The 25,394-nt window shown below is 42.1% G+C and overlaps 1 protein-coding gene across 2 annotated transcripts in view; it reads left to right on the forward strand.

The window, feature by feature from the left end:
• Positions 1–25,394, forward strand: part of MEGF10 (multiple EGF like domains 10) — a 115,544-nt gene that overhangs the window by 50,124 nt on the left and 40,026 nt on the right. For both annotated transcript variants that reach the window (XM_083576588.1, XM_083576587.1), the window contains exons 6-9: positions 12,513–12,759; positions 14,475–14,595; positions 15,941–16,077; positions 21,909–22,121. In XM_083576588.1, the coding sequence (XP_083432714.1) occupies positions 12,513–12,759; positions 14,475–14,595; positions 15,941–16,077; positions 21,909–22,121 (718 nt within the window). The remainder of the gene's footprint in view (positions 1–12,512; positions 12,760–14,474; positions 14,596–15,940; positions 16,078–21,908; positions 22,122–25,394) is intronic.

Below are 25,394 nucleotides of genomic sequence, written 5' to 3' on the forward strand. Positions count from 1 at the left end.
TAATGGGGCCTCCTGCTGCTGCTGTGCCGCCGGAGCACGATTTCTGTTCTCATCCTGAAGCAAAGTTCTTAACCCGAGGTAATATTTCTGGGTTAGCAGAGTCTGTAACCTGAAGCGTATGTAACATGAAGCGTATTTAACCCGAGGTACCACTGTATAGCATTTACGTTTCCAATGAAATCATTCATTTTCCTTCAATATAGGAACAACTATTCGTTTTCTTTGGTGCATATTCATATTACATGCAAGTCATCCCCAGTTCATTTATATCAGAAGGTAAACCAGTTAATCAGTTACATATTGTTTAATCATACACAATAAGTATGGAAGTGTATTTTCATATTCTAAAAATGGTGGTGGGGTTCAGGCCACTCACTGTCATCCATACCAACCTTGTGAGCAGCACGAAAAGTAATTCAGGTAGCCTTCATGGGTTTCAGTGTTTCCTTGATATTGTGTGTGTGTGTATAGCATCAACAATCCTTAACTTCCATTAAAATAAAGAACTGTGAGATAATAAGAAACTTAAGCAGGGGAAAACCTGCCACAGATTGTATCTTGGTGATGAACCACATTCATATTTGTGGTTTTAAGTTTCCTGTCATCATAATTATTCTCCAGTGTATCCTGTTTTTCAGTATATGAATAACAAAAAGAACTATCCGAACTCGCTTTAAACAATTCTTCAGTTCCATGTATTATATTCCAAAATGCCTTAAAGTGTCTTGTGAAATATATAGTGTCTGAAAGAAATACAGTTGAAGTTTTTTTATACCTCTGAGCATTACATTTTCTCTTTTCTTCTACTTCATTGGTCAAAAAGCTTTTACAAAAGAAAAGAAAGAAACAGGGGAGGGGGAAGCTTAGATTCCTGAATACAAATTATTTCTTTATATACAGCAGTAATAGGGAAATGACAGATACGCCAGAAGGTCGAAAGCCAACAGTGTAACATATGAAAGTGAATAGAAGGGGAACTTTACAAAATATGCAATTATTTCTGGAACAACAACAATTTTAATTTTTTTTATTTATTATTCATAGGCAAAGGCTGCTGACTAAAAAAATAAATAAATCATTGCAAGCAATGTATCACTTTCCAGTTATATAATATCAAACTTCCTTGCTTCTCAGTTTGCCAAGCACTGCAAGTTTAGGAAAGTGTAAGACTGGATCTCAAGTAGTGTACATTAGAGTTGGATTAGAATGTGAAATGCATCTTCAGATGTGCAAAAGTCCGAAGCATGATGTCTATTACATTACAGCTAAGTTTTTTTTCTGGAGGAAAGTTTTGGTAACTTGGGATTGTTTCTGTGTATAAAGTTTTCATTTGTCATTGAGCTTCAGAGAGCATTTATAATTTGCCTTTGTTGCTGTTGATGGTAAACTGGCATTGGCTTAGAGTACTGTGCATTTTAATTGTGTTTATATAATGCAATATTCTTAGTCCCAAAGGCATCTTTTTCACTTGAGATGTTGTTGTAAGTGAAATGTTCTATATTTTGCATGATCTGCTGAATATGTACTACAGAGGACTAAAGCAATATTGCTCCCAAATGATCTGAATGTTTAAGGGGGGAAAGTGAACAAAAATTTAATCAAATGTTTTTATTTTCTTATAATATACTGTATATTATTTAAGAACAGTGTCTCTAAGGGGCTGTACTTGAGGTGCAGAATGCAACATTCCTGTAATACCTCAAAATCCTATTTTCCCTGAGCATTAAGCGGGAAGCACTTTACTGTACTTAAATAGGAGGAGAACATATAAGTTGTTGCCATGTGCCAAAATAATGGGTTGTTCTAGGAAAGAAAGCACGGAAAATAAAAATTGGTATACAAAGGGCCTGTTCAGATGGATGTATTTTCAGGAGGACTCTCATACTTGGCACAGCTAGGCTGATAAAGAAAAAGTGATTTATATGTGTTGTACATGTGATATAATATTGTGCCATCAGATGACAATGTGGAGTCCCATTTTTCTCAACCTGTTTTCCCTGTTTAAATTTACATCGCTTTAAACTGAAACGCTTCTTTGATGTGTCTGGATCCAGCCGCTGTCATTCGTTTTGAGACTTTCTAAATTTCCTTCTCCTTCTTAGGTTGGATGGACTGGACATTTAGTTGAACATGGCTTTAACTAAAGTAAAGTTAAAGGGACCCCTGACCATTGGGTCCAGTCGTGACTGACTCTGGGGTTGCGGCGCTCATCTCGCTTTATTGGCTGAGGGAGCTGGCGTACAGCTTCTGGGTCATGTGGCCAGCATGACCAAGCTGCTTCTGGCGAACCAGACCAGCGCATGGAAATGCCGTTTAACATCCTGCCAAAGCACTGCCTATTTATCTACATGCACTTTGGCGTGCTTTTGAACTGCTAGGTTGGCAGGAGCAGGGACCGAGGAAGGGGAGCTCACCCGTCACAGGGATTCAAACCACCGACCTTCTGATCGGCAAGTCCTAGGCTCTGTGGTTTAACCCGCAGCGCCACCTGCGTCCTGACTTTAACTAGGGCCACTTTATTAAGAACTTAGGAACTGCATAGGGGAAATGAAACCATATGTGGGAAATACCGTATTTTTCGTCCCATAGGACGCTCCATCCCATAGGACGCACCTAATTTTTTTTTGGGGGGGATAAAGGATTTCCCCCCCTTTATTCCTCCCCCAAAACCAGGTCGGGGAACAGTGGGATGGCGGTGCTGCACCTCCCCGCTGTCCCCCGAGCTTGTGGGGCTGGCCGATGTCTGCCTGGCACGCTCTGCTTCAGGGCGCCCGCGTGCCGGACAGCAGGCTGCTATCCGCAGCCTGGGGAGCCCTGCAGGAACGCTGCAGATGTCTGCCTGGCGCGCCAGGTGCTCTGCTTCAGGGCGCCCCGCGCGCCGGGCGGCAGGCTGCTATCCGCAGCGTGGGGAGCCCTGCGGGAACTCCCGCAGGGCTCCCCACGCTGTGGATGTCTGTGTGGGGCGCTCTGCTTCAGGGCGCCCCGCGTGCCAGGTGGCAGGCTGCTGTCCGCAGCCTATGGAGCCCTGCGGGAACTCCCGCGGGCTCCCCAGGCTTGCTGATAGCTTCCTGAAGCCTGGAGAGTGAGAGGGGTCGGTGTGCACCGACCCCTCCCGCTCTCCAAGCTTCAGCGAAAGCCTGTATTCGCCCCATAGGACGCACACAGATTTTCCCTTCATTTTTGGAGGGGGAAAAGTGCGTCCTATAGGGCGAAAAATACGGTACTCAATTCTCTTTTTAGGCTCCTAAACCTGTCGTGATTAGGTGGGCCTAACCTGCAGGTGTGCCTTAATGCCAGCTCCTTACCTATGCATGCCACACTCCGTCAGGTTTGGGGGAGGTCTTCCTGGTTCTGCTCCCTGAATATGGCACCCAGCTCCAAACTGTTTAGGTCCCTCAAGGCCCACCCTGTTCACCTTCACCATTGCCCTTTCTACTGTATCCAGAGGAGGAGGAAGAGAAGGAGATGGGCAGGGATTCCTTATAAATCTTCCTCCCATTCACCCCCAGAACTATTGCACCCTTCGGGAGAGTGCTGGAAGTGGCTTTTTGGCCATCACCGTTCCTGCAAGTGAACTCCCACCTTGACCCCTTTTTGAGCTGGACAGAGATGCAATGGTGTGAGCTGGAATGCTACAGCTAATCTGTATGTTTTAGTAGAACCTAATTAGCATTGTTTACAAATGATTTTCATGAACACTATGAACAGATTGCGTATTTTGCATACTTAAGCATTACAGTGGTACCTTGGAAGTCGAATGGAATTGGTTCCGGAAGTCTGTTCGACTTCCAAAACGTTCGGAAACCAAGGCGTGGCTTCCGATTGGCTGCAGGAAGCTCCTGCAGCCAATCAGAAGCCGTGGAAGTCACGTTGGACGTTCAGGTTCCAAATAATGTTCGAAAAGCGGAACAATCACTTTCACTTTTCGATCGTCTGGAAGCCAAAACGTTCGACACCCAAGGCATTTGAAAGTCAAGGTACAACTGTATTTTGCTTGCATCTGAAAAACATGTCAGGTTTTTGAATTTTTTCAGTGAATACAATGGGGTATCAAAGCAGCTAAAGTTAATAAGGAACATTGACAGTTTTCCTTAAGGCGGTTTATGGTTTCGTTAGGAAACATTGCCATAATCATGATATCTAGAAACTAGCTTCCACTGCCAATTTTAGTCTGTTTCCTCACATTTCTTGGCCCCATACAACTGCCCATGGGAGCACTGGGGGCAGGCAGTAGGATTGGGTCCACATGGAGATGCTGGTTGGGGTGGTTGGACAGGCGATGGAGGGCTCACATAAAGCCACTACAATTTACATGATAATGGTACACAAACTGCAGCAGCATCGCACCCACTCTGCATGTGAAGGCACTCCACTCTTTCCGTGAAATCCTGGCTAGATCAAAGAGCTCCTTCAAGGCCTTGCCAATGAAAAATCTCAGCCCTGTGATTCTCAGGATTCTAACAATATCCTCTGTTATAGAAAAGTGCTATGAGATCTGTGCACCACCTACAATCATGTAAATGTATCTACATTTTTTTTAAAATCATCAGCATTAGCAGTTCCACATTGTTCATTTTTGAGAGGCATGTTCTCATGGGTATTTTGGAAAAGCATAATGGGTTAATTTATAGGCTGTGATAATTCAGAGTATTTGTTCTTATAGCACCATGTTTTGTTCATTGAAAATAGAAAATAGATGCCCAAAAGGCAGCCCAAATTAATATTTGATCTGAACTATCCCTTCCAGTTGGTGCAAAAATATAATTCAATTAGATTGAACACGTTAGTTCATAAATTCTTCCTGGAGAACAGATTGGGTGTAGGGCCCAAGCTAGTAGACCTTCTTTCAATTCAGGGGGGAAAGAATAAGAACATCATATCCGTGGCTGTCAAAATGTGGTGTTTATTGGGAGGCGGGAGAAGCAGAAGAAGGAGCATGTAAATCCAAGGCCTATTCTGAAAATTTGCCTGGGAAGAAATTCTGAAGCCAAAGTATAATATGGACTTCTTTTTTGTTTTCATTTAGGTCTGAATAAGAATAAGAATTTTATTATTTATACCCTGCCCATCTGGCTGGATTTCCCCCTGGTTGGTTCCCAACAGAACACTAAAAATAGAATAAAACATCAAACATTAAAAACTTCCCTAAACAGGGCTGCCTTCAGATGTCTTCTAAAAGTCAGATAGATGTTTATTTCCTTGACATCTGACGGGAGGGCATTCCACAGGACGGGTGCCAATACTGAGAAGGCCCTCTTCCTGGTTCCCTGTAACCTCACTTCTCGCAGTGAGGCAACTGCCAGAAGGCCCTCGGACCTGGACCTCAGTGTCCAGGCTGAATGATGGGGGTGGAGATGCCCCTTCAGATATACTGGGCCGAGGCCGTTTAGGGCTTTAAAGATCAGCACCAACACTTTGAATTGTGCTCAGAAACGTACTGGGAGCCAATGTAGGTCTTTAAGGACCGGTGTAATATGGTCTCGGCAGCCACTCCCAGTCACCAGTTTGGCTGCCGCATTCTGAAATCTTTCCCATGAGGTTTTAAAAATCATTATAGTGTTATAATTTGTAGAAGTTACTTTAAGTGGTGCTTCTCTCCCCCCCCCCCCACAAGTGACAAATTTGCATTTACAGCGTGCTCCTTCTTGACCTCCTTTAAGCTTGACTTGTAATTTGCCACCCTTAGCTTAATAGAAGTTAGGTTTTGTTTGTCTCCTCTGCCTCCCCTGTCTCTTACCTTGGAACAGCAATGAGCCACTATGGTACATATGCTGATTAACCCCCTGCCCAACAGTCTGTAACCTGAGGATAGTCATTAATTTGAAGACAGCCTGTTTTCAGCAGATTAACAGCCGTGCTGCTTCCATATGCTTTTTAATGTTTTAAATGCTACGAGATGAAGTAATGAGATAAAGCAGTGTTTTATTCATGGAGTTTTTTTTAGCACACGTGCTAAATAATAGCTTTCCACAGCAATTTTGCTCATATTTCTGTAATTCCAAGTAACTATTCTTGACAGATCTCTTCAACTTGTCATCTGAGACCTTTTAAATGTGATTCCTGTATTGCAGAGACTTAAACTAGATGACCTATAGTGTCACTTCAAACTCTACAACTCTCTGAGTCTGTGAAGTTGGTCAGTATTAGGCAAGAAACAACGTGACTTACTTGTCCTGTACAATAATATTATTTGTTCCTAGCAATGATGCAGGCTTTTTTGTACATTAGTCATGATACTTGGGTAGATAACGTTTCTTGGCTTTTTGACTCCACAGGCCAGATCCGTATCGGAATCCTGACAGGTAGATAGAAAGGCAACCTGGTGTGTATGGTTGCAACCAGGCTAGAACAAAGAGGTGGGACAACACAAGTGATAGGTTGAAATAGGGCCACATTTTTTAAAAATAATATATGCAGGTGAAATGAGAAGTATGGGAAGATATCCTAAACCTCAGCTTTGGACAAGCTGAACCCTACACTTTCCAAGCAGCATGACGAAGCATAGCCCCAAAGTCCAGACATTGGGAGGCCTTCTTGCCCCACCCTCTCGTGCGCCCCACAACTCCAGGTAGGTGCAGCAGGTGAGCCTCAAGAATATTCCATATCCAGGCTAAGGGACTCGCAACCCAGGAGGAGCTGACCTCCAAGAACGTCCTTCACCTTCAAAGGCGCCTAAGGATGCTTATCTGCTCGCTTAGTTGACCTTAACCTTTCCTACACTTCCCTGCTAAGAATGTGATCTAATTCACCACACCATCAAATTAACTTATTTAACCGCACCCACACACTGACACCCCCCCCAATTCACTGCAGTAGAAGCAAAAACACCTTGTCCAGCTCAGCCAATTTGCAGGTGGGCAAAATATTGCTACTCAGCCCCAAAGCAAGTGGAAATCCTATACAAGAACAGAGGGTGGTGAGAAGACCTATCCAAGAGGCCCATAGGAGTGAAACAAATGCCTATAGGTCTGTGGCCACGCTCCAGACACAGGCCACCATGCAGGTGTATGCACATCAGGTAACCTCATCCTGCCTCCTACATGGTCAACCACAACAATGCTCCCAAAAGCAGTTTTGCGCAGCTGATGGGTGGACATGCTTTCAACTTGAACATTGCCAATTGTCCTCGTTAGAAATGCTCTGAAACTACTAAATGTCCAATGATAGATTCATATCAATTAACAGAAGGCTGCAATTCTGTACATACTTACTTGGGAGTAAGTTACATTGAATTCACTGGGGTTGAGCTCATACCCGTCTACTGCCCCAGAAAAACCGGGACAACTGTTTTCCCCCCATGAAAGTACAGCGGCCATTTTGGGCCCCTTGCTCTTGCGCGATTTCGGTCCAAGATCGCTTTTTCAGGTCTTTGATATTGCTTTGGACATGCGACACTTGCAGAAATTCGTACCCAAAAGATGGTGTCTCAGATTTGGGCTGCATTGTATTGGAAGGTATGGCTGAGCTCTGAGTACACATGCACAGGCCTGCGCTGATAATCCTGTTGATTTCAAAGATATTAAGATACCAAAGATATTAAGATAGGTAAAAAGAGAGAATGCTCTGTTTCTTACACGCATTGCAAAAATAGGTAGGTATCCTTATGTACATAAGATACCTAGACAACATGTAGAACAGCTCCACATCTGACATTTGTTAACATGACTCTGAAGGGGTGGGGCGTTGAGTAAACTATTGCTTGTAAAGATGCCATGATAATTTCTCTGCATGTACATAATTGTAATGAGAGTTGGCATACTGTATTGTAGCCGCTAATTCTGTATTGTAGGCAGAATAATCCCTCTCACCCTTAGGCCCCCATATGCAATATGAACATACAGTGGTACCTTGGTTCTCAAACTTAATCCTTCCCGGAAGTCCATTCCAAAACCAAAGCATTCCAAAACCAAGGAGCACTTTCCCATAGAAAGTAATGCAAAATGGATTAATCCGTTTCAGACTTTTAAAAACAACCCCCAAAACAGCAATTTAACATGACTTTTACTATCTAATGAGACCATTGATCCAAAAAATGAAAGCAATAATCAATGTATTGTACTATAAAATAAATAAGACAGTATTGTAGATGATAAAAATTAAAATTATTTTCTTTTCTTACCTGCAATGATGATAGTCTTTGTTTGGATAGAGGCCTTTTATCCATTTCCACAGTCGTACAATCAATCAATCAATCAATCAATCAAATCAGTAGCTGAACTGGGTTCCACATAGTCACAAAAACAAAAAGCAAAAACAAAAGCTCCAAACTTAATCCATTCCGGAAGTCCGTTTGACTTCTGAAATGTTTGAAAACCAAGGCATAGCTTCTGACTGTTGCAGGCGCCCCGGAAACAATAGCCGACAGCCACATCAGATGTCGTTTTCCGGGTTTTCAGCGTTTGGGAACCAAGGTGTTTGAATCCCAAGGGGTTTGAGAACCAAGGTACCACTGTAATAATATCATTACAGGTTTGTTATGCTGTAAAAATTACAAGATTAGGTCTGTGAAGTTTGTTGAACATTCAAAGTGTGATACAAATATTAAGTATAAATATTACGAATGAGTGTAGCACCTTTCTGACTTATGTACTTATGGGAAAATGAAATTCATGCTGTATCTCTCAATTCAAGTGATACTAAGCATGTATTTCCTCCCCTACACTGAAATGATATTGGTGTTGGGGAAAATTCATATGAGTAGCAGCCCTGATTCATTGATGACTTATAGCTAGAATGTTCACGGACCTGGAAAACTTGCCAGCAGACACCTGCTTTATCTTTTAAAGGCCTCTACAATCACAATGAGCTACGCGCATCCAGGAAACCAATAAATTACATTCCTTTATTCAGAAAGATGATCCTACAGCTGAAATAGTTTAAATTTAGACATACGGCCACGCACAGTATACAACTCACCTCAACAACAGCGGTAAAGAGACAGGAACATGGTTTGGAATTTTGAAAAATGTCATGGGCTCAAGACCTACAGTTTATGTAAACCAGCCTGTGTTCTGTCTGGTCTACGTTAATACCATAGCAAATGTGGAGTGATATAAACTTGCTGCGGTAACTTTCCGAATGATTAAGCTGTCTCTCTAAACATCTGCATGACCATTGGTGGCTTGCATCAAATATCTTGCTTCCAGCAGTCAGTAAAACAATATGTGATGGGCTTTATGAGACAAAAGAATTGTTTCCCTCTGCTGAAGTATGCTGAACATAAAGATACTGGGCCAAGTTCATACCTAGTACAAATCTACCCCAGGGATGAAAATGGTCCATTTTATTCCATGTCTGATGGTCACTTTTAAATTCTTCAATTCTCTATGGTGGTTTGTTCAGACATTCCAAGACATTGGAGTTCATTTTTAAATCTCTCTTGGGAGACTGGCTGAAACAGTCTTGTTCCACTTGAAGGGGGTCTGTAATCTGAATACGCTAGGAGGTGTAAAGCAAAATTAGTCTGGTGGTCTTTCTAAGGTCTTTGGGGAACGTAAGTCTGTCTAATAAATGCAATGCAAGCATACATATGTCTCAGAGCATTTTGCTTTCTGAGATGTAAGGACTGCATAAGTGTAAACATAGCATTTTCTTGTCTGCCCAGACCCATTCAAAGGGCTTTATTTATTTATCTTATTTAAAGATACTAATCTTTAATTTCCAAGCCATAAAACTTTTCACAGTTTTTGAGAGCAATGTAATATCTAATTGTAGTGTGTGTGCATACAGTGTAGAATACAGAAATGAATTTGAAACTTGGCCAGTCTAGGGAGGAAGCATTTCAGAGTATTTATGAATGCTATAAGACCTTATCTAATGTAAGGAACTATCTGCCATAGTGGATATAGATCCAATTATTTCCATTGCACATTACAAATTATAAATGCCATTAGAGGAGAATCTTGTTCAATAAGAAATGGTCACATCAAGGTAATCTGTGATCTTATGATATATCTAGGTTACCAATCACATACGGGAAATGATCCTTAAAAGCGCCTGTCCTTTTTTATTTGCGTGGTCCGAATGGTTAAACCTTATGCTAGAGTAGTTTTCACCCTGAGGAGATGTCTTGAGTTCTTTGTGTCTCCTTTAAGAAAGTAGGTCTGTTCTCTGCCTGATTGCTCTGCCTCAGGAGAAGGCAATGAGAACAATAGCTGTCAGTCACTAAGCAGGCTGAGTGTGTATGATCATAAAGTAGTTGCTCTGGAATTTTGCCATGATACTATTGTTATCAGAACAACATGAAAATAAAAAGCAGATGCTCTGAGCGCATGTTTAGCAAAATCTTGGTGAACTCCATATGACCTTTTTATGGGTTACTTCTAGTGCTTCCATTTTTATTTTTATTTCTTTATTAAAAAAACCTTTTATATTTTCTCGTGAAAGGGAGCAAATAGGAGATCTTAGGAGGTACTTACTATTCATATGTCAGCTTTCTGTGAAATAATGGATTTGATATAATACACATTGACAGTTCACATTGACATATTATCTATCACCTTAGGGCATAATGGAGCCATATCACTGGATGGAATAACTGCTTTTGGATGTTTTTAATTATAATTGTTTTTAGAATGTTTTAAAGAGTGTGTTTTTGTTTTTGATTGTGGATTTGTTTGCTGCCCTGGTCTCATTCTGGAGGAAGAGCAGGAAATTTAATAAATGCAATAAATGATAATAATATTTAAGAAGTTTTGAGTAAGTTCACAAAAATAATTTCAAATATGCTGTACTGTATTGATAAATACAGCCAAATAACTAAAGCAGTAATCAAGATAAAATTTTCACTTATGGGAAAATTTATCAAAGTTGTTATTTGGTAGGGAATGATGAAACTCATTCCAGGTCCAACTTTCTAAAACATAAGATAAAAATTAAGTACATTTGTACTTTGGAAGTTGAACAGAATCTGTTCCGGAAGTTTGTTTGACTTCCAAAATGTTCGAAAACCAAAGTGCGGCTTCTGATGGGCCGCATGAAGCTCCTGCGGCCCATCAGAAGCCTCAGAAGCCCTGTCGGATGTTCAGCTTCCAAAAATCGTTCAAAAACCGGAACACTCACTTCCGGGTTTTGATAGTTTGGGAGCCAAGGCATTCACGATCCAAGGTACGACTGTAATAGAAATATGGCAAAAACAACAAATCTTAAAGACTGTTGTAGATTAAGCTTTCACGATCTGCTGCTTGTAGTGTTGGACTGGGACCAGGGAAGCATGGGTTCAGCTCTTTGCTCAGTGATGACTTTCATTTAATTATATTGAGCCAACCACAGTCTTTCTCAGTCTAACCCAGTGGTTCCCAACCTTCTTTTGACCATGCCCCACCTAAGCATCTCTAAAATCCTGACCCCCCCCCAATGTATAATTCGTATTATTCAAAAAACGAACTCATATTCACGTGGAGGAAGCCTAAAAGGCCATTAACTTGGTCTAACTCATTCTCGGAATTGCTCCCCTTAAAAATCAAATTGTCCCCCTTTGTATGTGGTGGGGGGTGCCCCACGTTGGGAACCACGGGTCTAACATATCATACAGGATTATAGTGAGTGGGGGAAGATGTTCTTAGTTCCTTAGATGATGAAACTCATCATTCCCCATGTCATGTGAGCTGCTACCTTTTATAGGATTCAGAACATTTTGAAATGAACAATAAATGGAATGATGCATATAGAACATACTGAAGTTGTATTAAAGTTTCTCTTGAGGCCTTGCTAGAGGTTACACTCCGGCAAAAAATAATCACAATACATCAAAAAGTTGAGGGTTTATTTTAGTCTCAAAGACTCCAGGGCCCATGCTTAAATCTCTCATTTAAACCAGTGAGACTGAAAGCCCCCAACTTTGAATAATTTTTACCAGTGTTAGCAATAAAATCTCTGGGGGGGGGGAGTCAACAAGAAAATACAAAGAAACTAGATTTAAACTTGTACACAGACATGGGTTCTTATTTCAGTTTTCTTGTTTGGAATATTTCTCTACATTTGCTTTAAAACGATCATCTTCATTGGGTTAATATTTCCTGCAATAAAGCATGAATTCTCTCTACATGTTCTTCCAGAGAGGTGTTTATTGTGGGATTGATAATCCTCATGCATGCAAATTTTTTGTTGTGTCCACATGGCATTGCTGCCATCAAAATGTGAGCCCCTATTTCCTCTACCCCTTTAGTTTGGATTTCTGGGGAGAATCCAATAAATTTAAAAATCCTTTTTACGGTATGTCAGTAACCGGTTTGTAGTAATTAACTGGATAAATATTGTAACCCCCAACCCTCTTTTTTATACAAGCATCTATACTTGAGGAAAAGTAACGCACAACTCAAAAGCTTACGTTTCCAGTGTTGGGAACATTTATCAGTCCAATGAAAAAATCGCTTGGCTTTTTAAAAAAAGAAAAAGCAAGCAAATCACTTTAGTGCTGCTAATTTCAAATTGCTGAATCATCATAATTTAAGTATTGGGGAATAAGTGGTTAAGGGAGCCGTTGTCACCCTTGCTTTCTGCTTTCCACTCAGCATGTGACAGTTACCACTGGGGACCGCACTGCAGTAGTCGCTGCCAATGCAAAAACGGAGCCTTGTGCAATCCCATCACTGGAGCCTGCCACTGTGCTGCTGGATTCAAGGGATGGCGCTGCGAAGAACACTGTGACCAAGGGACATATGGAAACGATTGCCACCAGAAATGCCAGTGTCAGAATGGAGCCACTTGTGATCATGTGACTGGAGAATGCAGATGCCCTCCTGGATACACCGGAGCCTTGTATGCAACAGTTGTATTTGTTATGTGTGTGGAATAGCAGCAGATTTCATGATACACATCATTTCTTGGCGTGGGTGACAAGATGATCCATACTGCATCAGTGAGGGTTAAACAACTTGCTGTGTGCTTACGGTTGGGTTGGGAGTTGAATTTGCCTCTCAGTTCCAGGTCCAACTTGCTATAACATAAGATAAAAATTAAGTACAGTTGTACTTTGGAAGTTGAACAGAATCTGTTCCAGAAGTCTGTTTGACTTCCAAAGTCAGAAGCCGCAGAAGCCCCATCGGACATTCGGCTTCCAAAAATCGTTCAAAAACCAGAACACTCACTTCCGGGTTTCAATAGTTTGGGAGCCAAGGCATTCAAGATCCAAGGTACGACTGTAATAGAAATATGGCAAAAAAACCCAAAACAAATCTTAAAGACTGTTGTAGATTAAGCTTTCACGATCTGCTGCTTGTAGTGTTGGACTGGGACCAGGGAAGCATGGGTTCAGCTCTTTGCTCAGTGATGACTTTCATTTAATTATATTGAGCCAACCACAGTCTTTCTCAGTCTAACCCAGTGGTTCCCAACCTTCTTTTGACCATGCCCCACCTAAGCATCTCTAAAATCCTGACCCCCCCCCAATGTATAATTCGTATTATTCAAAAAACTAACTCATATTCACGTGGAGGAAGCCTAAAAGGCCATTAACTTGGTCTAACTCATTCTCGGAATTGCTCCCCTTAAAAATCAAATTGTCCCCCTATGTATGTGTTGGGGGGTGCCCCACGTTGGGAACCACGGGTCTAACATATCATACAGGATTATAGTGAGAGGGGGAAGATGTTCTTAGTTCCTTAGAGAACAGTAATGATTTTTTCTGTGGGCAGCCGCTATGGATGGCACTTTTTTGTTTTGAAGCTTGTACTGTAGTTGTGGATCCCAGAGCAGAAGATATTCAAAATGGGTAAGATGCCCTTTGCTGAAACAATCTAAAGAATGATAACTCTGGCCACAGTATTAGCAAAGTATCCTCAGAAGACAAAAATTAGACAGTTACCAAATAATAGGGAATTGGGGTTGCCCATGGTAAATAAGGATACTTGGAGCATGTGCTGATTTAGTACATACCTTCAGGGGAATCCAGGCTGATAAATAAAAAAAGCTGATTGCCCCAGGCACAAATCCCCCCCCCCCCGTTCCTCAATGCACATAGTAAAATAAAAAAGGTAAGGTACTGAAAAGCTAGCTTCTCCTGGGGCACAGATAGAAGCACTGTACAATTTCTACACCAGCCTTAATATTTTTCATACAATAGGGCTAAAATCCTGCAGATATTACCACAATTAGATAAAGGGGCATTGCAATCCAACTAATACAATTAATGCCGGCTAGAATTTTAACGTCCTGTCCCCCCCCCCCCCAGTGCAACTCAATTATAAATTGGACCAGAGAAGAAAAATTTGTAAGGAAGTAGACCTATTTCTGCAGTTCTTTAATTGCTAACATAGGGACGATTTACCAAAAACTACGTCTCTGTTCTCCATTGTAAGCTGGGGAGTTGTACTGCTTATGCAGCAAAACTCTTGGTGCAATGCTCCCTTTGTTTTTACGGATTAGTTTTGCATTCTTTAGCTGAAATAAATGTGTAGCCTATTAAAAGCACCAGAGAAATGCCAATATATTTAAAAGTATCTGTAATATTTAATATGCTTTTCTTTCTTTTTTAGTTGTGAGGATCTCTGCCCTCCTGGTAAACATGGGCCACAGTGTGAAGAAAGATGCCCATGTCAGAATGGTGGAGTATGTCATCATGTAACTGGGGAATGTGCCTGTCCTCCTGGATGGATGGTAAATATACTTTTATAAAAGAGTATAAGCTTCTGTTACTGCGGGCCTCTGGAGAAAAATGTAATTGGAACCACGGCCTAACATCAGGCAAGAAAAGAGGAAATGTGTCAGCACACGATACTATCATAAGGGATCAGAACCAAACCATTACAAAAACATATGGTAATCGGCATTACCAATTCGTATGAGCCTAGACAGGAAGAGAAAATGTATGCTTTCTGTCCCACACAAGATGAATCACTTAAAGCTCTACCAAGTCAGTGACTTGTATTTATCTAAATTTCTGTCCTTCTATAGTTGTATCGGAATTCATGCATGCATTTATATTCTGTTGCTCTATCCCTAAGGCTATGACCACTTATACAAATATTTACAGCTTTACATTTTGTACAGAAGACGAGGACCTAAAGATAATTCCCCTATATACTCCATGAATATCCTCCAAACACTTCGTTGTAATTACAGAAAGCACCTGGCTTTTTGCTTTTTGCTTTTTTGGTTGACCTCCACATGGAGGAAGTTTTTCCAAAGTTTGTAAGCATCTTCCAAGAATGTGTCTCTTTTTGCCTTCCATTTTGTATTTTATGTTTAGGGAAGTTTTTAATGTTTGATGATTTATCACTTTGATAAAATCATCATCGTCATCATCATCATCTGTTGGGAGCCAGATGGGTGGGGTATAAATTATTATTATTATTATTATTATTATTATTATTATTATTATTATTATCATCATCATCCAACTTCTCTCTGAGTCAGCATACAGTTTGTTGTCCTCAGTTGTTTGTCACCATTGCTGTTTAAGCTTTATAGCTGCCATTCCATGAAGCCAACATACTTTTTAGAAAACGTTGATTAGACGAAGAATCTTACATATGCCAGGGGTCTGAGCAAAATCTGTGCAGCAGGGTTTTTTTAAAAAATAAAAATAAACTTTGACTTAAAAATTTACAGTTGAAAACAAATTTAAAATAAAAAGTTTGATGTAGCAAATTATCTTTCCCTTTGAAGCATTTTGATTCTAAAGTATCTCCTTGTATTACAATGTATGCATGAACACAGAAGAGCTATATTTAAAATATCTAAATGTTTACTGTTGCTTAGAAATTAAATCTAGGATTAGATTTATTTTACAGAATGAACATTCCAGCAAATTAGCACCCTAACACTTGAGGCAAACGTTTGTTGTGTTGCAAGCTAAAACGGTATCTGGCATTTTTAAGATGTGCACAAGCTGTCTGGTATACGAACATGTTAATCTCCTTGCTTCCTTCAGATCCCCCCTCGTCTTTCCCTCTCGCAGCTGCACTCCCAGGCATAAAACCGAGATTCTGTTTCCAAACAGGGCACAGTCTGTGGTCAGCCTTGTCCTGAAGGGCGTTACGGAAAGAACTGCTCTCAAGAATGCCAGTGTCACAATGGGGGGACGTGTGACTCAGCTACAGGGCAGTGTCATTGCAGCCCTGGTTACACAGGCGAACGGTAAGCAGATATAATTTCGCCACTTTGTACCATGGCTACTGAGCAGAAGGGAGAATTCCAGTACAGTGGTCCCTTGGTTCCCGAACGGCTTGGTAGTCGAACAAATTGGCTCGTGAACGCCGCAAACCCAGAAGCAAGTGTTCCAGTTTGTGAACGTTTTTCGGAAGCCGAACGTCTGGCGCGGCTTCCACTTGAGTGCAGGAAGTTCCAGCAGCCAGTCAGAAGCCGAGCTTTCATTTTCAAATGGTTTCGGGAGTCGAACAAACTCTTGGAACAGATTAAGTTCAGGAACCAAGGTACCACTATACAGTGGTCCAGATTCAGTGGGGATGCTCAGTGGAGATTCCCCCTAAATTCCAAGATTTAGTGTGTCCTGAAGAGTTATTCAGTCAACACCTGTTGACTGAATTCCTGTAGTGGATTGGGGGGGACGGGGCTGTTACCACTTATCTGACCTCCTGACTGCAGAGTTGCTGCTTACCAGGAAGGGAAAGTATGATGGCCAAGGGTGTTGGGAGGTTGGCTCTCTTCAGGTGCAGCGGCAGGAGTGGCATATTGGGATGCAGGTGATGGTGAGCCACTTGGGCTTGCCGATTGGAAGGTCGGTGGATCGAATCCCCTTGACGGAATGAGCTCCCATTGCTTTGTCCCAGCTCCCGCCAACCTAGCAGTTTGAAAGCACACCAGTGCAAGTAGATAAATAGGTACCGCTGCGGCAGGAAGGTAAACGGCATTTCCATGCGCTCTCGTTTCTGTCACGATGTTCCGTTGTGCCAGAAGCAGTTTAGTCACGCTGGCCATATGACTCAGAAAACTGGCTGTGGACTAATGTTGGCTCCCTCAGCCTGAAAGTGAGATGAGCGCCGCAACCCCATAGTTGCCTTTGACTGGACTTAACCATCTAGGGGTTCTATTGGGAGTCTATTGGCTCCCACTGTCGCTCCTGCTAAACAGCAGTGACTCCGCTGCTGGGAGCTCAGGAAAGTGCAGCCATCCCACTATTGGAGAAAATATATATATACTCTAGCTACTATAGATTTCTTTTTATAAAGTATTTTAAAACTGTTGTCCTGGAGAAAGACTGATTACATACTGGCTAATTATGACATCACTGCTCTGCTCCCCCTGCTGGTTCTGAGAAAGTTTGCAGCTCTACAATTACAATTTCACTTACCCTATTTTTCGCGCTATAAGATGCACTTTTCCCCTCCTAAAAAGTAAGGGGAAATGTGTGTGCGTCTTATGGAGCGAATGCAGGCTGCACAACTATGCCAGAAGCCAGAACAGCAAGAGGGATCACTGCGCAGTGACGGGCTGCCCTTCTCCCTCCTCGGGGAGAAGCCTGCAAGCGCTGCACACACGCTCCGCGCGGCTCATGAAAGGGAGCGCTGAGCAGAGCCTGGGATGCATACAGGCTCTGCTCAGTGCTCCCTTTAAAGAATATTTTTTTTTCTTGCATCCCCCCTCTAAAAACTAGGTGCGTCTTATGGTCAGGTGTGTCATATGGATCGAAAAATACGGTATTTTCTGTTTTTATGGCTCATGTCAGGACCCAAAATCCTGGTTAGCAAGTTGAAGTCTTTTAGAAGGAAGGAAGGTGGGACCTGTTTTTCCCCCCAGCTACTGAACTGGAACTCAGCGTGTGTTTCCTTCCTTTTGTGATCAATATGCTGTTGCATTTTGCAGGCCACAAAAATACCAACTTGCAACGTTAGGCCTTTTGAGAATTAGAAGCTTGCAGTACTTATTTGGATGGGAGATGGAAGCACTCTCTCTTTCCTGACAACTAACATTTAAAATTCAGCAACGTTTTAGAATTCAAAGCTGACTTCTTGAATTTACAGAGTCTGCTTTTGAAATCTGGTGCTGAACGTATTAAGCTGCTTTAGGTGAATCTGAAGCATTTGGTCCTACATCTGCCTACTCTGACTGGCAGAGGCTCAGCAGGTATTCCCCTTGTACCAGAGAGCTTTTAACTGAAGATGTTGTCAGTAAAATCTAGCAAGAGCTAACTGGGAAGAGCCCCAAAGAGATGAGCAAGATGCCATATTAAAAAACCAAAAAAACTAAAGGGGGAGAAAGGGATGCTGGAGGGGGCCCTGAATGATGGATAGCAGAAAGCAGGGAACCCCATCCAGGACATGAGATTCCAGGTTCTGCATGAAATAAGAGGTGATGGAAAATGTGTGGTCTGATGTGTTGCTTGTCTTTCCCATTGCAAGGGGGAACTCTTGAGATGGAGACCAAATGAGATGGGAGCATAATGGGAGGCTTGTCTATGAACTGTGGAAAGATAGTGGTGAGGGCTTGATTGAAGCTCTTTTTTCCCTAGCCAGCACACATTTTTAGGCCACCTCATTTTTGGGCACTTCAGTTGTGGCTCCAAAAGAAAGATGTAAGAAAAGCCCTGCTAGATTAGACCAAGGACACAGCTAGTCTTGCATCCTGTTTCCTACATTGGCCAACCAGATGCCAATGGGAAGCCCACAAAAGCAGGAATTGAGCACAAAAACAGCAGCCTCTCCACATCTGTTCCCAAGCAACTGGCATTATATGCTTCCCCAAGGTTAACCAAACATGACTAACAAAACCAATATGAAACGTCTGGAAAAAGAAATGTCCCAAAACTGATGAATGCAACAACAGAAATCTACTAAAGTGGTACCTCAGCTTACATACGCTTCAGGTTACATACGCTTCAGGTTACACACTCCGCTAACCCAGAAATAGTGCTTCAGGTTAAGAACTTTGCTTCAGGATAGAACAGAAATCGTGCTCAGGTGGCGTGGCAGCAGCAGGAGGCCCCATTAGCTAAAGTGGTGCTTCAGGTTAAGAACAGTTTCAGGTTAAGAACAGACCTCCGGAACGAATTAAATACTTAACCTGAGGTACCACTGTAGAAATATTCAAAACCCTTTTAGAAATATAAATAAACATGAAAAAGTAAAACTAACTTATTTTCCCCCAGCAAACAACCTTGTCAGATGCATGAAACTTAAGGTTATGTATACTCCCCTACCCCAGATACTGGAAGTGAACTTGTCAGGTTGCATCTCAGAGAAAGGTTTATTTTCACAGCCCCATTTGTGAAGGAGGATCTGGAAGCATCGTCCCTTATCCTCTCTCAGCTAACAGAGTTTTGGTCTTCTGTGTTCCCTGCTTTCTGTGTGACATACCATCAGGAATCACTGTCAGAACTGGAGGGGAGGAAAAATTCTGACAACTTCCCCAAGTGGGTTTATTTGCATCCTTGCCAAAGAAGGAACTTTGGCTCTGCTCCTTTTCATGTCAGTAGAACTTGTGCAAGAGACCTTCCCAATGGATTATTCCCTTTGCTACTATGTACTAAGAACTCCCTGTGCTCCCCATTTATGTTTCATCAAATCTTGCATACTGTCTGTGGTGTTTGAAAAGAATGTGTAGCAGCTGGCCTTAACCCTGGCCTCTTTTCCTAACCGTCAATTATCTCTACATAACCATTTTTGTGTGTGTTGGAAGGAGCACAGAACATTTGTAGAAGCTTTCTTTCTTAGTTCTTGCTCCAACTGCCACAGGAAATAACACACTATGCAGGTTTATTCATTGTGGATTTGACCCTGAAGTGAAGTGAAGGCACTTGTGTTTCGAGGGTAAAATGACCTCTCGTATGATGGATCTTGTTGGGTTCTGTGTGGAAGAAAAATTTGGTTTAAAGTCATGTCTTATATTTCACATGTCAGAATTGTGGTAGAATTTTGGGTTCTAAGAAACAAGCATCTAAAGAAAATTCCCCCTTTCCTCTGAGGTATTATAAGTGCTGCATCTAGGGAGATAACATAATGGGGTGAACTCTCTCCCTCCGCGGTAGCTGGAAATAATTGGCTTAGAGCAGGTCAGACTACTTGGCCGTCTAGCTAAGTATTAACTATGACTAGCAGTAACTATCCAAGGTCTTAAGCAGAGGTCTTCTCCATTATATGCATCCTCATCCTTTTAAATGGAGATACCAGGTTTAAAACTGAGACTTTATGCTTGCCAGGTGGAATGTACTACCATAGATTCCGGCGTATAAGACAACTTTTTAACCCCGGAAAATCCTCTAAAAAGTCGGGGGTCGTCTTATACACCAGGTATGGGTTTGCTGGGCAGCAGCAGTGGGCAGCGGGCTCCGCTCCGCACCGGGAGGAAGCCGCCCAGCGAAGCAGGCCTAGCATCGCTGGGCAGCTTCGCCGGGCAGGTTCCTCCCGGTGCAGAGCCCACCGCCCACTGCTGCTGCTCAGCGAAGCTGCTGCGTATAAGACTGGGCATATAAGTTGACCCCCGCAAATTGGCAATTTGGGGGGTCGTCTTATACGCCCAGTCGCCTAATACGCCGGAATCTGTGGTATATCACTGATGTGCCGTCCCTTTCCAGGAGCTTCCTGCAGCCAATCAGAAGCCACACTTTGGTTTTTGAATGTTTTGGAAGTTGAACGGAAGTCTGTTTGACTTCCAAGGTATGACTGTACTCATTTCCATGTTATTTGCTTCCAGCAAAAAAATCCATTTGCATATAATATGGAAATGAGTGCTAAACTTGAGCTATATTCCGCTATAGTTCTGGAAGTGGTTTTTACATTTTGTGAAAGCTCAAACATCATGTGGAGACTAACAGGGGAATGTCCTGAAAATGGAATAAACCGCAATGTGAATGCTGCGCTGTTCTCTCTAGATTGCACACGTGTTTCTGGTCTGAATGATCTATGGTAGCGATAGTGTTGCCTTGCAACAAATGGATCCGAGTTTATATTCGTCTAGCTCTAACCTGTATGAAATAATCTGATTGGGAAGAACAGAGGTGGATTACTGATAAGACTTAAATAGTATCAGAAAGTGACCACACGGGGCTTCATGTGTGGCTATGCATCGCAATCTCTTTGAGAAACACAGACACAAAACCTGTTAAGGTCTTGGAACTGACCTGTTTGGGCAGTTTTTCATATAAACCAGGCGAGTCCTCATCTCTTCATAGCCTTGGGTGGGTGGGAGAAATCAACTAGAAGAAAACATATACAATGTTCTACTCAGTACATAGTCATTCTAAAAAAAAGAAGCTGGCTGTTATTTGAGTGCGGAGATCTGACAAAAGTGGGATCGCTTCATACAAATGGGCTTTAAAAGATTAACCGTTGATTTAAATAGAAACAACAATCTCTTAGCATTTATCCTAGTCTATTATTAAGCAGTCCTTTAGCAGAGATTTGCTTTCTTCCTCTTGACTGTTTATATCTGGTAAAGAACAGTTGTTTTTTTCTCTGTTGGTATACTAAGGATTCCACTTCCATCCTTTGTGTTCATGTTATATCATCGAACCATTGACCTGAATCATTTTAAAGGTGTTTGTAGAGGGACCTGCTTCACTCCCTCCTCATTCACATAGAAGTTTTGTACACTAGAGAACCCACCTGGTATTTCGTCAGCAATTATCATCTCATGTTGTGCATGTTTGTATCCTTGTCCCTTTGCACCCAAATTTACTGTGTAAGCGAAAGCTTGGCTTGAAATTTTCTTCCTTTTATTTTTTTAGAGTTGTGCATTCCTTTCACAGCCTCCTACACACTATACCTTTAAAGCCCCCCCCCCATAATTGCAGTTTGTTAAGGGTTACCGTGAATTGTAACTCCATGGGAGGTAAACTAGAATGCCCAGAATTCTTTGAGGTACAGAATTTACTTTGAATGTGCTTTAAAGGTACAGTGTGGATGCAGCTATTGCCATTGTGGAAGGTATTAGGAATGGAGATTCCAAATAGAACTTCAAAATATTTTAATAGAAAGTAAAGAGCATGTCTCTCTCCCCGACTTTCTCAACAGATGCCAAGATGAATGTCCAGTGGGAACCTTTGGAGTACAATGTGCAGAGACGTGCCAATGCATGAATGGTGGAAAATGCTATCACATTAGTGGTGCATGCCTTTGTGAGCCAGGATACACAGGAGAACGCTGCGAAACAAGACTGTGCTCCGAAGGTGTCTATGGTCTCAAATGTGACAAAAAATGCCCCTGCTATTTGCCAAATACTCACAGGTAAGCTTCTAGAACTTTTGGCAGACATTCTTGTTCTATGCTGGTCCGGGCAACTTCAATTGGCCAAATATAGAGGGAGCTAGACTAAGGTCTGTAAAGACTATGAGGAGGTTTCTGTTGCTTCTCTGCAGTATTGAGATGGCATTCTTGGTAGCTACTAACCACAGGTCTGAAGCTCCTTGGTTTCCAGTCCAATGTGCCAGTACCTGGTTAGTTTTCCCATTCATTTCTCAGAAAAGAATAGTGAAGATTGCTTGTAAATAGGAAGTCTTTACTGCCTCTTCTAAGTATCAGTCATCTTGTGCTGCAGTTTTACCAGTTGTGGGCGATAGGTAGAATTAGTTAAGTGATTGAATCAGGTTGAAACTGGGAACAAATGAAAACTCTTCTGTGAGAGAGCAGAAGACAGCTGCTGTTTCAAAAAGGGTAAGGGAGCACAACTGTATGCACACAAGCCTGGGCATGCATGCAGTGGGGCTTGCTGCATTTAATCCAGTATTTAAGATGTATATACATTTTTAAGCAAGATTGCTGTGGCAATCAGTCAGAGAGCTAATCCTTACATGGTGGAATCCATGGTTTTATCAGAGTTTATGGTTCAACTGTTGCACCAAGTGGCAGAGAAGCTTTAAAAGAAATGTTTTCACTGTTATGTGGCATCATGATCAGCAAGGATTATATATTTAAACATTGTGATTGCTTGATGTGTTCAGTAATTGATGTGGGAGCTGGTTACATTCCTTTCTCATTTTCATTAACATGACTTTTCACTGGTGTGCTTCCTGTTTTCCCATGTGCCATTTCCCCATGGCAATAGGTAATGTAGTAACTACCAGGTTGAGCCAGTTAAATGAAGAAAGTTTTACCAAACCAGTGCACCTTGCTTCTGTTAAAATCTGTATGTAGGAGCTACAATTAAGCTTTTAGAAGATTAACTAAAGTCTGCTATAAGCATTTTACATTGACAAGAATGTATGGCACAGCACTGTGTAGCATTTCTGATATTTCAAGGTTAATGCTTGATTCATGTTCAACACAGCTGTTGCTTCATTTATACCACTGGAAAGACAGCTTTGGTCAAGTCAAACTGCAGATGTTCAGATGTAAACAGAAGCATGTGACTATTTTTGAACATGTTTTTGACATTTCCTCTTTTCTGTGACAAATGGAATGGACTTAGAAATAATGTAGGCGTGGGAGCATCTGTTTGTTAATTCTACAGTTTACTTCAAAAGAGCAAACGGTTTAAGTTGGCAGTATAGGATGAAAGCAAAACATTTCAGTTATGCCTGAACATATCCAAAATATATTCACATGTCTCTTTAAAAAGTGTATGTATTATTCAATAGCATAAAAACATTGGATTTCGCCATGGGATAGTCATACGTGGGTGGCGCTGTGGTCTAAACCACTGAGCTTCTTGGGCTTGCCAATCAGAAGGTTGGCGGTTCGAATCCCCATGACAGGGTGAGCTCCCATTGTTCTGTCCCAGCTCCTGCCAACCTAGCAGTTTGAAAGCACACCAGTGCAAGTAGATAAATAGGTATTGCTGCGGCAGGAAGGTAAACGCCGTTTCCGTGTGCTCAGGCTTCCATCACAGTGTCCCGTTGCACCAGTAGCAGTTTAGTCATGCTGGCTACATCACCCAGAAAGCTGTCTGGACAAACACCGGCTCCCTTGGCCTGAAAGTGAGATGAGTGCCGCAACCCCATAGCTGCCTTTGACTGGACTTAACCGTCCAGGGGTCCTTTACCATTTTTTTACCTTTAGTCATACACTATTTCCCATCAGTCTCTTATCCTCAGCAAAAGGCTCTACTTTGGCTCTTCCCAAAGAAAGTCTGGGGCATGGAGGCAAGTTTCTTCCTTTCAATGTACTGTATTGCCGACCTCTGCCATTCAGAGCTTTGACTTTCAAAACAGTAGTCACCATGAAAGTGCAGCTGTGCCTTCATACCCTGTTTGTCTCAAAGGCATCTGGTTGGTCACTGGAGAGCAGGATGCTGGACCAGCTAAGCCTTTGGTCTGATCTGGCCATACCAGCAGAATGATACGCACCATCCCTAAGAGTATAGGCACAATGTATATGGCATCTCTGCATAATTTGTCACTGGCAGTAAAATATTTGATTAATTGCAGATTTAGATACTAATTTGATGTCCTGCGTGCAAGCAGATTCCCTAAGATGTGAACTTAAGAGATAAGTAGGTGCCGCATTTCTTAACATCTGTGTGCACTGTGCATTGCCAATTAAACTAACTAAACACGAGCCATCAAAAGCTTCCAAAGTGTTTCTGCTTCCTATATTTTAATTACAAATTACGGAATACTAATTTTGGTGTCAATCAATATGTGTGCAGCTATGGCTTCCTAGCACACTGTGGCTGGGGAACAGGGCTACAGAATATCAATGTCACAGTTTGACTTCTACTTAAAGAGAAAGAGAGAAAATGAACGAACAGGGATTTCTTATTCCCCAAAGACTTAAAGAAGAACAAATGGAGCTGTGCTTATTCAGTGGGGCTTTCCTGGCTCCTACCGCTGCACCCAATGCATCTGCTCCTGAGAGTCAAGGGGCCCTCTGGAAAACTGTGGGATGAATCTCAAGGAATGTAGCGGGACTTGGGAATTTGCAGAATGCTGTTGAGGCCTTTGTTGTGCAAGAAGAAGTGATAGGGGAAGCAGCCATAGTTCAGTGGTCAAGATCGTTATTATCTACACGGACAGACAGCAGCCCTTCAAGATTTCAGACTGGGGTCTCATCCAGCTCTACCTAGAGATGCCAAAGATTAAACCTGACACTTTCTGCATGCAGAGCAGATAATGTACAACTGGGCTACAGTCTTTCCCCTTTAGATACTTAGACGGCTAGCCTCACTTAGATTCGCTTTTACTGAGCTGCGATTCAAGCTATGCCCTCCGCCATCCTGGACAGACGATATAGCAAGTTACCATACAAAGACAGACTATGTATATGTGGGCAACCGCGGGGAAGACATCTTGCACTATTTACTATTTTGCCCACTATACATTGGACCCTGGAGGTGATTTCTCACCCTACTGTTGTCCGTACAGGAAAGATGCCTCTCCCCGTCAGAGAAGGTCCTATGGCTTCTTAGCGATGTAAACGCTTCAGTGACTCATAAAGTCACCCACTTTTCGCTTTGATGGCCAAAAAGATCGGAAAGAAGGCACTGGACAATATAGGTGTGAACTGTAAGGGAGACACAGAGATCTAAATGAAGGTAAAGGTAAAGGGACACCTGAACATTAG

Source organism: Podarcis filfolensis (genome assembly GCF_964270895.1).
Source record: "Podarcis filfolensis genome assembly, chromosome: 11".
Lineage (NCBI taxonomy): Eukaryota > Metazoa > Chordata > Lepidosauria > Squamata > Lacertidae > Podarcis > Podarcis filfolensis.